At 44.6% G+C, this 14,531-nt stretch overlaps 1 protein-coding gene across 3 annotated transcripts in view; it reads right to left on the reverse strand.

Moving 5' to 3' along the window:
* The window catches only part of cachd1 (cache domain containing 1), an 82,048-nt gene that overhangs the window by 46,800 nt on the left and 20,717 nt on the right, over nucleotides 1-14,531 (reverse strand). For all 3 annotated transcript variants that reach the window (XR_004613716.1, XR_004613715.1, XM_034583975.1), the window contains exon 2: nucleotides 5,869-5,931. Coding sequence is in view for 1 of the 3 variants with exons in the window: in XM_034583975.1 (XP_034439866.1) it covers nucleotides 5,869-5,931 (63 nt within the window). In the remaining 2 variants the exon portion in view is untranslated. The remainder of the gene's footprint in view (nucleotides 1-5,868; nucleotides 5,932-14,531) is intronic.

The following is a 14,531-nucleotide window of genomic DNA, read 5'->3' on the forward strand; positions in this document are numbered from 1 at the left end:
AAAAGGAAACACAGACAAGAGAGTTAGACAATGAGTCGCAGTGACACCTACGTTGAGCTCTTCTTTACTTACAGTTTTACAACGAGACTGGCCCAGAAAACTTCTACTTTAAAAGGTTATAGTATGTAGGAAATTATCCAATAGTTTGCGTAAAAAAGCAGCCAAACTAAAGTAGAAAGTAGTCAGAACATTACAAATCACACACACACACACACACACACACACACACACACACACACACACACACACACACACACACACACACACACACACACACACACACACACACACACACACACACACACACACACACACACACACACACACACACACACACACACACACGACAGCTCCTCAAGGGTTAAGTCAAATCATCCTGATTGGCCCCTGGTGGCTGGCTACAGTATAGGCCATACCCCCACCTCCTCCCCGTTAGCAGCTGGGACACGGATCAAACTCCAAAAGACATGAACAAAGAGCAAGATGGTGGCCACAGGAAGAAGTGGAGACACGTCGTCCATCTTTATTATGAGTCTATGGTTCAAACAGGTACTGAACTTACATAAGTACACGAGAAACCATGATTTTCAAAGTATATTCCAGTATGCTCAGAGAAAGATAAATCTAGGGTTAAGTGTAGAACTTGTATAGTAGTATAGTACCATAGTATAGTGTTAGACTTATAGTTAGACTCATCCTCACAAGTTCCGTTCTGCAGGAGCATTTGTACACAAACACACAGGAACAAGTTAATATTCAAAAGTGGAATAAAATCAAAGATGCCAAAACCTCGGGCTGCACTAAGTGTGAAATCCATCACTGTTAAAAGCAGCGCAGGATGATGGATGTCGGAGACTGGGGAACATTAACTGTTCTCCACAGCGTTTATTAAGAAAATCCATCCCAAAATACACAAACACGGGGCCGACCTACATTTAACTGCATCACACAACCCACTGGATTCTACCGTTTTATCTCTTGTGTGGTGCATTTATTTCTTTTGCCGATTATCTTGCACAAAACACTTGCAGCTACTCGTCTTGTTTCGCTAGAAATGTTTTCTCTCCGTTAATTTCCACATCTGGTACAAGGCTCATAGCGTCTCCAGCGTGGTAGATATTCAGCGTTAGAGTGTAATTGACCTTTAAAAAAAAAAAAAAGGCACAGAAACCAGGAAGCGGGGAGGAGGAAATTGGAGTTTCCAAACAAAGGCAGAGCAGCTCATTCAGTCGTGTTTACTGGGATTCGGAATCCAAGCCCCTGAACATGCATACATTATGCTTTGTCTCTCCTCCTCTGAAGGACCCTGGCCGAGCACACATCACACCGTGCTGTTTTCAATCTGGAGTTCCAGCTTCTTTGGGGGAAACTAATAATCTGCGGCGGCCTCCTGGGGGACTTTAATAACCAGCGCACCCGCCGCTCCTCACAACAGATCCCTGTTCCTGCTCTTTGTTTGCCAAAGAGCCTGAAAAGGGAACGTTATGATGGATTGTGACAAACTTGCACTCACTCAATCTAAAACATCACATGTGTGGCATGTAATCCGTGACAGATTATCCTCTTAAATTGAAAGCTGTCACATGATCCGCCGGTTTACTCAAGATCTGTTAAAGAACTAATCACTCGCAGTTACTTTTTGGATTAACTTTTCATTTAGAATCGGTGAAATTCTTAAAAAGGTGGATTAACCGTCTTCAAACAATCGTCATTCACGTCTACATCATTCCTTCTGTTCTTTCCATTTCTTTCTAATGCAGCTCACACTTTACAAGTAATGGGGACATGATCCGAAGTCCATGTGACTGGGTTAGAAAAGTCAGTACTTTCAGTGTTTTTGTATAAATTCACTCCTTGTGTTTCCACAGACAGTATGGAAACTGACCCAGGGCCAAAAAGCTTGATCATATCTCATTTCTCGAACAACTCCGCTTACTACCTGTTCACTCCAGCATTTACTTTTAAGGGTTCTTGCTCTGAATGGCCTGGCTCTAGATTATATATCCGAAATGCTCCCAGTGTATCAACTGGGCAGATCTCTCAGGTCACAGTTGTATCGCCCGATACAAACTCTCAGAATGCACCAAAAGCATGAATCATCCCAACTGCCATTACTCCTATTTTACTGTATTCATTGTGTCACAAATCCCACTGTTCACAGCCATATTTCTGGTCCAGCCAAGACAAAACAGGGAGCTCATACGGGAAAGAGCGGCTACTTCTGTCGCATGGACAACCAACGCAAGAATCACGTCAAACCGTTCGGAGAGAGTCGGGTGAGAGCCACAAAATGACAGTTAACTGCTCGCAACAAATCGTAACCTTCGGATGCTGCGTTTGCCCACAGAACAGGAATCAAGAAAAGCTGCCGTTCCAATGTACATCCTCAAAAATACAGACCTTTTTTTACCGTGCAGACATAAAGTTGGAAGTGAAATTGCCTCTATTGAGACATGAGATTTTAGACGTTAGCTGGCAACAATAAGAGGAATGTAGAAAAAGTGGCACAGGTCTGAATATTTTTCCAACGCCATTTCAGGTTACATAGCTAGCCCTGTTGAATACAGAAACAGGTTTATTTCCACAGTAACTGGACTCCCTTTATATCACATCCCATAATTACCAGCGCCTGTAAAGGCCTGTGATTCAAACCAGGAACAGGGAAATGTACCGCGACCCACTGACCGCTGGTACACCTAATCAACCACCCGCTATTCTTATTAGGGGTTTAACAGGGGCCTGAGGCACACCCCGCAATTACCACGGCTCCACCACAAGGAACACACACACACACACACCAAGACATGTGCACACTCGCATACAGACTTAAACATGCCATACTGCCCATGCATCGCAGCATGGCAATTAGCTGCACTGAACTTTGTGTTAAAAAGAGGAAAATGGGCCAGTGTTCAGTTAGTGGAGTGTTTCCATGTCTGGGAGGAGGGAGGAACAGAGGGAGAAAGTAGGACCCACACTTTTTCAACAGAGTGACTGAAGAGAAACCAGAAACTTGCAGCTATGCAAGTTAAAGCTTGGGTTACAGTCTGCCACGGTGCAGCCAAAGCCAACCTGTGCCCTGGAGATTAACCACATTCTCCAACACACAGGGCTCCTCTCTCCGCTCTCTGACCCATCCAACCAGCCACTAGGGTTTGCAACACCCAGTTGGGTTGGGTTCGGCCACAGAACAGGAGCGGATGGAGTGGGTGCACCCTGGGTTTACTAGGCAGTCTTCAACCACAGTCGCTGGCAGTAGTGTTTACGGCAAGTCTTACTTTGGATGGGAGGGTTGGAGTTGATACAGAGCGAGTGTAGGACAGATGCAGGTCTGTGCTGCAGCAAAAGAAACTGGCATGGTCGAACCCTGACTGTGAACATCTTGCTTCTACTTGGATGAAGTAATATCGTTATTTAATTAGTATATTTCCACTGGTCTGAGTATTTCCACTGGACGTGTTGCTTCTAATGACGGAGAAAGTTTTCTTAAGCTTTTAAACTTCAGACTTTGTTTGCTCTGCAGATGGTGATGAACCGATTATACAGGATTTGAGAAAGTTAGAAAACGGTTTTGACACTTTGTAACATCGACTATTTGACTCATATCAAGCAACAGCAGAGGATTGTTTGTTTACAATATCTCTATAAGTTCAAAAGAAGAACTGACGCTCGACATGATCCAAAGCTTTGTAGCATCATGTCGTAGATACAGTACTAATGAAGTCATCGTCTAAAATTCATATCCTGAACGTAGGAGTAAATGCAATGAGCCAAGTAAACTTTACAACAACGTAAAACTGAAAAATTGTGTTAAAAAAGGTTTTAGTTTTTTGTCCAATGTGAAGCTAATATCCTTCAAAGATTTTTGGGAAATTTCCATCATCTCATACGACACTTAAGCAGTGAAATTCAAACTAATAATAAGAAGAGAAAGATGAAGAAAATGAAAGAAGACGAAGACGAAGAAGAAGACTAACAACTTAATGGTAGGGGTGTCAATACTTTATCCGTTACTTTGGCCCATTAATGACATTTTCAATAGATTGTATTGAGCCTGATCAATTAAAAATTATTTCCCACCATGATGCTCCACTAACAGGGAAACTAACAATCCTCAACATTAGTGTGAATGCAGCGTTGTGTGTATGTGAACCAGGAACCAGCATAAAAATATAAAAAAGGCTATCCACTCTGACAGCACGTGTCAGTGAGTGAAACAAGCAGAATACATTCAGAAAACAGACGAAGACAGAGGAAGAGGAAGACGGAGGGAGTCTGCGTTTTTGTCTGAATAATGAATTTCTAGAGGAGAAACTCGTCCGAGGAGACGGTGGCTCCTCTCCGTCGCTCCTTGGCGTCTCTCCTCCCTCTCCTGCTCTTTCCCAGCCCTCTCCTCCTCTGCAGATACACTCTCCTAATTGAGCCTGGACTTGGCTCAGGGACACAGCCCCTCTGCCCACAGAGAGACAGAAAGCCAACTATGCCAGGCCTGTCATCTGAATTAATTGATGCCAGCCTCCGAAGGGCAATGGGCAGAATGTACGAGCTGCTCTATGAGCCGCCCATGGAAATAAAATCATTAAACTCTTCCAACAAGGATCCAGAATGAACAAAGTCAGTGCTGCTCCGGGATCTGGGCTTATTAAAATACACCAAATCCATGTGATTGCAATTCAAAACCTCAGGCTTGGTATTGTTGTTGAGGTTTCTGTGGAGAGGATTAGTTTGGACCTATTCTGTAAAAAATGGGACTTGCACAGCAGGTTATGATCATCATCATGTCTCTCGCTCTGTAGCCTGGAAACACGAGGAGTTTCTAGTCCGGAAATATGCCACATATACAGAATCTATAACTCCAGAAATGTCTGTATATAGGTCGCATATTTCCAGAACCAGTCATTTTATCAGTTTCACACTTGACATGTTGTTATGGGCCGAAGGAAGTGCAGCACAGCCCATTCCACACAGGCAGTATGACAACGGCCTTGCCAAAATAAAAGGAGAAATAACAATGGTTCAGGGCTAATCTGAGCTGCCTCCCTGCAGAAGTAAATAGCTACAAGGTGGGAGATACCGTGAATATGACACACAAAACCTGCATGCACCGGATGGATGGATGCACCGGTGCACAGTCGCAGGAGATATGCAAAGAAACATCAACCTGTCTGCTCTTGCTGGTGGCTGTTTACCAGACTGTTGTTTACTGTCACTCTGCCAATATCCCTGACGCACAAGTGCAAACACACACACACGCACACAGCGACGCCATGCCTGCACACAATCATGACTGCCTTGACATCAGATGCCAGACATTCTATGCATAGTTTTACAATCAAGGACAAACATGGCACAAGAAAAGAAAGTTTTAAGGGTCATTTTCTCCACAAATCTCCCAAATCTGTGGCTGATGTGTTTGTTTCCAGACAAGACGCCGATCTCTCCTTCCAGCCGCCGTATCCTGTCTGACTGCAGCTCTGCGCTCACCGCGAGTGAAGGGAGGAAGGGAGACAACAGACGAGGGGGAAAACAAAACTTCAAAGCCAATGACACAGCAGCTGTGGGATTTTAATAAACACCATTTTCCTCTGATGGTGTGTGCGTGTGCGTGTACACTCATTATTGCTGCTGAATTGAAACCTACACACGACCACAAGCAGACACCATCCATGCACAACCAGACAGCTAACAACACACACACACACACACACACACACACACACACACACACACACACACACACACACACACACACACACACACACACACACACACACACACACACACACACACACACACACACACACACACACACACACACACACACACAGAGAGAGAGAGAGAGAGATAGTAGAAGCCTTTGTTTCTCACCTGCTGCACTTCTGTCTCTCCGTTTGATGTCTTCTCCGTGTACGTAAACGAGCTGAAAATCCTCTGTGGGGAGACAGAGAGGGGACGAAGCAGAGGTTAGACGAGCGGGAAAAGCTAAAGATTTACATCCAATAACTGAAATCCATCACCTGAGGACGAGTATTGGCACAGTTTGTTTACACAGGAGGATTTTTGCTTTCAGGTGAGCTTGGGAGATTATTTATCCACATGATGAAAAAGAAAATGAAAAAAAAGGGTGATTGCAAAAGCAGCCTCCGTGCAAACCTATGCATGGTCATGATTACATCATAGCTTAACAGTGTAAGCATCCACACCTTCTTCATATCTGGTGCCATGGCTGCACTTCCTCACGTTTGCAAAGAATGCAGTCAAACCAGGGCCTTTCTGTGGTTGTGTTCTGTTGATGCTAATTGAGGCTGACGGCTACACTGAGCTACTTCCTGGGCGGGTTACTGAACATTAAGTACAGACAAAACAAATGGGTGCAGGTCGATTTGTTGGCCAATAGGCTCTCTCCTAACCAAATCATGATAAGTCAGACCATCGCCACGGTTACATTCATAAGGAGAACATCCTTCTGTCTGTCGGCCTCAAGGCGGCTGGAGCCAGTCCCAGCTGACATTGAGCGAGAGGCAGGGGGACACACCCCCAGACAGGCCACCAGTGCATTACAGGGCTGACACACAGGGACAAACAACAGCTACGGGCAGTTTAAAGTCTCCAGTTAACCTCAGCTTCATGTCTTTGGACTGTGGCGCCTGGAGAAAACCCACACAGACCCGGGGGGAACATGCAAAGTCCAAAGGCCCTGATCGGCCAGCAGGTTGGAAACTGCCTCGTCAATATCATTCCGGGATCAATGTGTTGTTTTTTTGGCGGCAGGCAGCAGGAAAGACGACGTGGGAAAACGTTTCTTCAACCTTGGACTTGCCCAAGCTAATGGAGACCGCTATGTTATTTTTCAAAATATACATGCATGTGCTCAATAACTGCAGGTCCTAATGTCAACGTTTTGATTTAGAGTTTTACCAAATGACCTCCTCTTCTCTCGGGAAAGCTAATTGCAAAACACTAGCAATGCATGACGATTAAAAACCGTGTTAATAGACCTTCACAATGACGGATATTTGTATATGTCAAGCAGAAGTGTAGCTGGATCTAATAACTGAGATTCCCTGCAGGTTTTTTCCTCCACCAGGACTCTGACATCGTGTGTGTTTTGGCACGCTGGCCTTCGACACACCTAAATGTGACAAAAGCACAAGTTACACATTACGAGTCGTCATACCTGTGCTAGGACAAGTCCAAGTGTTTGTTCAGTTAAACTCAATTAAAGTCATAAATCACGATACAAAGAAACTGATGTGATTGCTTTGGGATGTATTTCGGAGGTTCCCAGAGTTTATGGACAATGTCTAAAAATATGTGATGCCAGGTATTCAACACCCCGTCGTCACTGAATCCATCTGGAGTCTGGGCCGACAGTAGCATTAGCACTGATGCATTTCTCTGCACAGACAGGTGCAGAGCCGTTTTCATTACGGTTCCCGAGAGGATGATAAACCTATCTCCTGTAACAGCCAAGCCACAGACCCAGACAGTGTGGTTCTGTCGTTTCAATCAGCTTCCCGGCCGGGTGAGGAGAATGCGTCACCCGTCTGGAGTCTGGAGATCGGCCATTACAACAAAATGATGGTGTGTGCGTGAGCCCCGATTCACAAGGTGATGCTAAATTCCCTCCGTTCCCCTTCCAGCCCGAAGCAGTTTTAATAGTCCCTGATTTATATTGTTAAGTGAACGGGAGGCAGAGCTGTACATGAACGCATGGAGAAAATGAGCCCTGGTGTGACCTCAGCGCTCCGAGAGCAGCAGAACAAACATTCGAAAAGAGGTGTGTGAACACAGACCTGCCCCTGACACACACACACGCTTATTCACACGGTCTCCTGGGTCCCATTGGTTAAATATTCGTTCTCTTACACACACACAGACACACACACACTTCCCTAAACACAGGCAGCAGGACTGTGTGGCAGCTACAAACAGAGTAGAACTAATGTTTGCGTTGAGGCAGCAGGTATAAGGCAGGTGGTTCACTGTAAGCTGCCCCCGCTGCACACAAAGCCTCAAATTGCCTGGTTCCACACTGCAACCACTTCCTGCCGCCTGTCCACACCCTTTGTTCGACACATTCCAGAGGACACCAATTACCCAGAATGCACCGCATCCAACCCGGAGCAGATTCGCACCAGGGTGTTGCCGCCTGCCCGTATGTGTGTCGTCTATTGCACCGTTCAACAGATCGTTTCAGCGACGACAGACACAAGAAAACAAAGTTTCTGCAGTTTCACACAATCTCAGGGGTCTTTCAAACATGAGCAGGTTTTTCCAGGACCTCTCATTTTAACTCAGTCCAGGTATCTGAAGGTATATACCCGTTATCGGGAAGGGAAATGGTATCTGAACAACACAAAGAATTTGATTTCCATCCGGCAGATATTCTGCTGATTATCTGGTTAGTCTTTTGGTCCTTTGTCATCAGAAAACAGTAGAAAATGTCCAGTCCCAATATATTCCAATTTCTATAAAGTCAGATGTATGAAAATAACCAATAATCCCTTTACTTTTGATCACCTACCCGACTGATAACCAATCTTTGCAGTTCTTATACGTTCATATAATAAACAAATAAAAACATCAGATACAAAGTCCGGCAATGACAGACGCAAACAAACACACAACTGTTCCCTGAAGTCCTCACTTCTGGGTCACAATTAGGTCGCTCAGCCCAAATCTCTGGTATGAAGCTTCAGATGAAATGTGATCACGTCTAATAAACACAAACACTGACAATCTGTCTCAGTTTTAAGCCTGACTGTCTCAATGGAGTCAGCAGCCCCTGGTCTTGATTGTTTTTACACACCAACAGTAGAGTGCTATACAAACAGTTTCGTAATGTTATCTTGAGTGCGTGTCACACAAACACAAACATCTGCACACACACACACACACACACACACACACACACACACACACACACACACACACACACACACACACACACACACACACACACACACACACACACACACACACACACACACACACACACACACACACACACACAGCTGCATATTTCACTACTGAGCTATTTGCAAAGTGGAAAACCAACCCCAGACAGTCTACTGTTCCACACCCTCCTTAGTGGAAAAACAGCAGGTCCAAGATGTGGAACTGTCAAATAAACATGGACAAGCGCACACAAACAGAGCTGCCACTACTTAGCAGGAAATCGTGCACTCTCAAAACACCACCCTGACAAAAGAGGGTGGGGGGGGGGATGTAGTGGAGAACCAGGCGCTGGAGTGGAGAAACGCTCCGTCTCCGCTCTGCCTGAGAAACAGGGAACAGATTCTGGAGGAGAGAGAAAAGTCCTGTTGTTGATTAGCCGCAGGTTAGCTGTCTATCCCCCCGGTGCCTCCAGTGTTTGTTGTTGGAGCTGCTTTGCGGTTTTCACAGCTATGGAGCAGGCAGCGAGGAATGCTCTGCTCTGAAACCTGAGAGGCCTGAGGCCGCCCGGGCCACCGTGGGCTTGTGGCCTCCCCTGACCCATAATCAAACACGGCAATGTACACAGACACACAGACACACACACACACACACTACAGAGGCCGTAAAGGCTGTAACACAGTGACAGATAAGAGCTGGAAACATGCCTGGACACTTCACTGTCACCTCTTCAAGGCGGGGCTGGGCAATATGGAACGTATTCATATCAAAGTCACCAAAAGATGCCAAAAATATATATTTAAATTATTCAGTTGTGTGAGAAATGTGTATTTACAAACAGGTTTTTAGGGTTTAAGGAGTTACTTCTTCTTCTTCTTTAAAAAAATGTATTGTAGCTAGTTTCAGACATGAGTTAATCATTCACATATGAAGGCAGCAGCAGGAGATATGTTCACAACACAGTGTCTTTTTGTTAAAAGAGCATCGTCATCGGCCCTAGTCGCCAACAGTTCAATCTCCTTCCGACATATTCGTCTGCACCTTCTACATCTACCTCTTTTTCATCCCGAGATATTCCCACGGATGTTTTCCTGACTAGGTTTCTCGCACAGGATATTTTCCAGATATTTTATTGGCCTTACAAAATATTATAATAATAGACAATAAACTAGATGAAAATACATACAAATGTATACATTTTCCAGCTGTCTAGCTCATAAAAGCAGCAGGAAACACCCATATTTTCCTCAAGCAAAAACACTGGAAACCCTTGAAACAGCCACTTGGCTTCATTCATCAAGCTGTGGAATGAAATCCTTCTGCAGCAATCACATGTGGAGTGCACGCAGAGTGAGTAAATCCTTCTGGATGACTAATCACAGCTATTTAATACTATCATACATTTTTTTGGAGCACCATAAAAATGCTCATTCAACAGACACTGGATCTAAACAGGCAGCTAAGCTCGCAAGAATTGCATTCAAACTCCTGTGCAGCGATCACAGAGCACGAGCCTCCGTCTCATTAGCCCGATTCTTTAAAAACCATCCACCTTGAGGTTAATCCTAACCACAGAAGAGTGATTCACAAGAATGGCCAAACCCCAGTGGGAGCTTAAACTGGGAGTCACAAAGATAACCACCAGAACCTGTGGGTTTTTTTTTTAATCCTGTGGTTTCTATTGAAGTGACACAAGGTTCTTAGTCATTGCAGTGAATTTTGGCTGCATATACAAGAAGCATCTTATCACTTTATATTGTTCCCGGCTTTATCCAGACTTAAATCCTAACCTGCTTTCACCTCAATTATCGGAGAAGAAGAGGATTAAGATTGAGCAGGTTTAATCATCAGACGGAAAGTTTGAAAAGCGCACCATGAGCTCGCGGCGTTAACACAGAAAACAACTTTCTCCCTCGTTCATTTTCCCCTCTTCTTCTCTCCGTCTTGGCTCCTCCGTCCTCTTTGCACCCTGTTACAACAGCTCGGAGCAGTGGTTACACCATGGGAACTTTCCATGTACATGTCATCCATTTAATTGGGCCTGCCTCTTCAGCCCCTCCGTCAGGGTCTTTTGTGGATGCCATAAACCAACCCAAGAGGCTCTTCTCTCTTTTAAGTGACTCTTCTCTCAGCGGAGCATCGCACAAGAATCCAGACGGGTAACTGACGACAACAGCCTGAGGACAGAGGTATTCTGTGAGTTGCACGTTTTGAGGCGAAACATATGAGAAAGAAATGAGAGAATGTCAAGCTCAGAGATGCACAAAGTGAAAGCAGAGGCAAGACTGGAAAGAAGGAGGGAAGGAAAAAAGAAGAGCAGGAGAGAGGAGGAGAGGAAGTGGAGGCCAAGTGCAGTGGAGGGGCTGAATTGGGAATTTGCTTATTAGCAATTCACCCGTCTTCAAAGGCCAGAGTGGAGACGTGAGCCACACTAACGTGGAATTGGACTAGAGAGCAACACACACACACACACACATACTAATCCTGTCTTTAGGGCCTGATGAGCAGCGGTCCAAGGTTTTATCTGAGAACACACTGGAGGGCAATGGTGGATGCATCACTTGGGTGGGGCACATCCTGAAAGAGTGTGTGTGTGTGTGTGTGTGTGTGTGTGTGTGTGTGTGTGTGTGTGTGTGTGTGTGTGTGTGTGTGTGTGTGTGTGTGTGTGTGAACCAACTGTGAATCAAATGCATATGTGGGCTATGCATTAAGAAACAGGGTGTGGAGCTCATACACTGGAATTGTAGGAAATGTCGATGAACGTCTCTCTCGCCCACACACACACGCACACGCACACACACGCACACACATTAGGCTTCAGTATAGATGTTTTGGAGCTGTAGGGCCTGGGAGATTGGTTTCAATACAACTGACAGATAAAAGCCTAAAGCCCTAGGGACGCTAACTGCTGCTTCCTCCATGCTGCTGGTATACAGCTCAGCCTCTCTCCTTCCTTCTGTACTCTACCCCCCCCTTGCTTTTCCTCTCCCTCCCCCCTCCCTCCTCTCTGCTCCCAGCCAACTCTCCGCTCATTGCACTACAAAGGGCTGGAGCCGGGCATACGGCATCAGAGCTTCTCCTCTGATGTGCACGTGTGTGTATGTGTGTGTGTGTGCATGTTTTTTCCTCGACCCGTTGCCATGTCTCCATCCCCAACCTTACAAAGCAGAGTCAGGAAACTGGCACATGGGAGTGGAAAAGCGAGGGGGGTGGGTGGGGGGTATAAAGTATAGATTCTGTATTTCTGCAATATAACAAAAACTGTCTGAAATAATTGCACCTGCAGATTTGGGCTCTGAAACGCAGCGGCCAGGGCAACAGAAGAAAAGAGTATTGTATTCATCCATTTTATCTACGGGGATAAAACTGGTGCACTAACCTCAAACCTCAGAGGCACGTTAAAAGGATTCACTGTGTTTCCTATCAATTATTAAAAAAAATAAAAAACTCAGCTCAGCTATAAACCAGATAACAGATGCACTTCTCCTCAATCTTTTCACCGAGCTTTATGACAGACTTTATATCCTCAAATGTCGAAGAAAATCCCCAAATTCCCCAAAAATATATTCAGTTCACAATTTTATGATGGAGAAAAGCAGCAAATGTTCTATTTTCATGGTAGAAAAACTGCAACAATTTGGCTTTTGTCACAATTTATGTTCGAAAAAAGGACGAAAACGAATAATTATCACAATAGTCGCTGAATATTCTTCATTGTAATTTGAAAAAATGTGATTCTATGTTGATGATATGCTAATGTTGTGCTCACCCCAAATGGAAAAAGAATCTATTGAAACAAGTTTCACGATAACTGTAGTTGTGTGACATGTATTGATATGGGAAATATTTCAGAATGGCTTAAAATGAATTAACAGAATGGAAACCGAACCACGGCCAGTGGTGGAGTGTCGGACCTCATCTTACTTTTCACCTCCAGGCCTTGATTTTTGGTTTTTACAACTTTCTTATTCACTGAATGAACCAGAAATCACACACACACTGATTATGGTCAGAATATAAGCAGATCACAGACACATTTCTCGTTACTTCTAAAAAAATCCACAAACAAATCAAGTTGGACAGCTGACTAATAGATTTCCAAAGCATGCTTTAGCTCTAAGGAATGAATCGACTCCACACTCTATACATGACTCTATACAAAAAGGGGAAAAAGGAGGGCTGGGCTGGAAGAACCATGTCAAATCGGAATCTCTCAGTGTCTCTATAACGGCCATAGAGAAGCCAAACCCTCGCTAATTAAGTGCATCTCTGTTTCAACCCAGTGGAGCAGGTTGGCTAATTAAATGACCGGCCGTCAGCGTCTGCCAACTGCTTACCGCTGCATTCAGAGGGTGATGGGGGTGAATTTAATTTGCTTGAATCTAAGTAACGGATAACCTGAGGCGCTGGCTCCGAAGCCTCGGCCCACACACTGTGCGGAGGGAGAGGAGGGAGTGTGTGTTTGTGCACAGCCCGCATCACTCGTCAAAGGATTGAAGAACCATTGGTAGGCTCAGGTTCATGGTGCTCCGGTTTTCCATCTTGTCTATAAGTGCATTTATGGATGTTTGTGTGCACTTGAAAGAGGCAAAGATGTTGAGGATTACTGCTGCATGCGTTAAAAGAGTCTTGGCTTTTATGTCATACAAATATAACTTTGTTGTCATAGTGATTTAATTTAACATTGCAATGGATTCAATAGTTCAGTATTCTTCTTTTAGGTCAAAGTCTAAATGGTCTACAATGGGTGCCACAAAGAAACTACTAGGCTTCATCGATCCAAAGTGTGGCCGGCTACTTTTAAACCTGGCATCCACACTAGTTTTCGAGCACCACATAAAGATAACTTTGGATAAGCAGAAACAATCATGGAATCATCTGTCCGCTTCCTGATTGGCTCTCATCAGTCACGACTTGACTACGAGCAGTGAAAAGCATTGACAACACTGTCAGTAACTGTAGCCTTAGGCCTGGTATCCACCGTGAGTTCCTGGCTTTGACACCTCCTTCTAATACTGCAACTGCCGACCTAGATTTCAGTCAAAATACCACTGAGAAAGAAAGTAACATCTTCTGCAAAGCAATCACACGACCGGGGTGTATTAATATCAAAGCCTCTGACATTGAGTTGTCAGAGACTATTCAAAGGACAACAGTTTTGTGTCGGTATAATCAATAGGGAGGAAATCACTGCCAGAAAAAAGTGGTATACCGCAAAGCACGTAGCCGTTTGTTAGGTCTTGATCCAAGCAGTGGGGGTGTGGTGGTGGTGGTGGTTTCTTCCTTCTGTCAGAGGATCCAGCTTTGGGACATAAAATGAACACTGGGATCCTGTTCAACTTCTGACAAGTCCAAGACACTGGACAAATTGTGTTGCATTAACCACATGATAGCTTCTCAATGTGGAGCAACTTGTGAAAGAATAGCAACACTGAACAATGGTTTTTTAAACATTTCCACCAGAGTCGCTGCATCCAATTCTCATGACCGATTAGCTCCATGAACACTTTTGGGTAAGTGTCATCTAACATGTATATTTACCCCGTTAACAGGAGTTAATGAAGCTAACTAAGAGCCAGTGTCTTGAAGCAACTTGCCTGGAAAATGCTGCTAGAAAAGGCAATGAGGAAAGA

The sequence above is a fragment of the Hippoglossus hippoglossus genome, chromosome 4, assembly GCF_009819705.1.
Source record: "Hippoglossus hippoglossus isolate fHipHip1 chromosome 4, fHipHip1.pri, whole genome shotgun sequence".
Taxonomy (NCBI): Eukaryota; Metazoa; Chordata; class Actinopteri; order Pleuronectiformes; family Pleuronectidae; genus Hippoglossus; species Hippoglossus hippoglossus.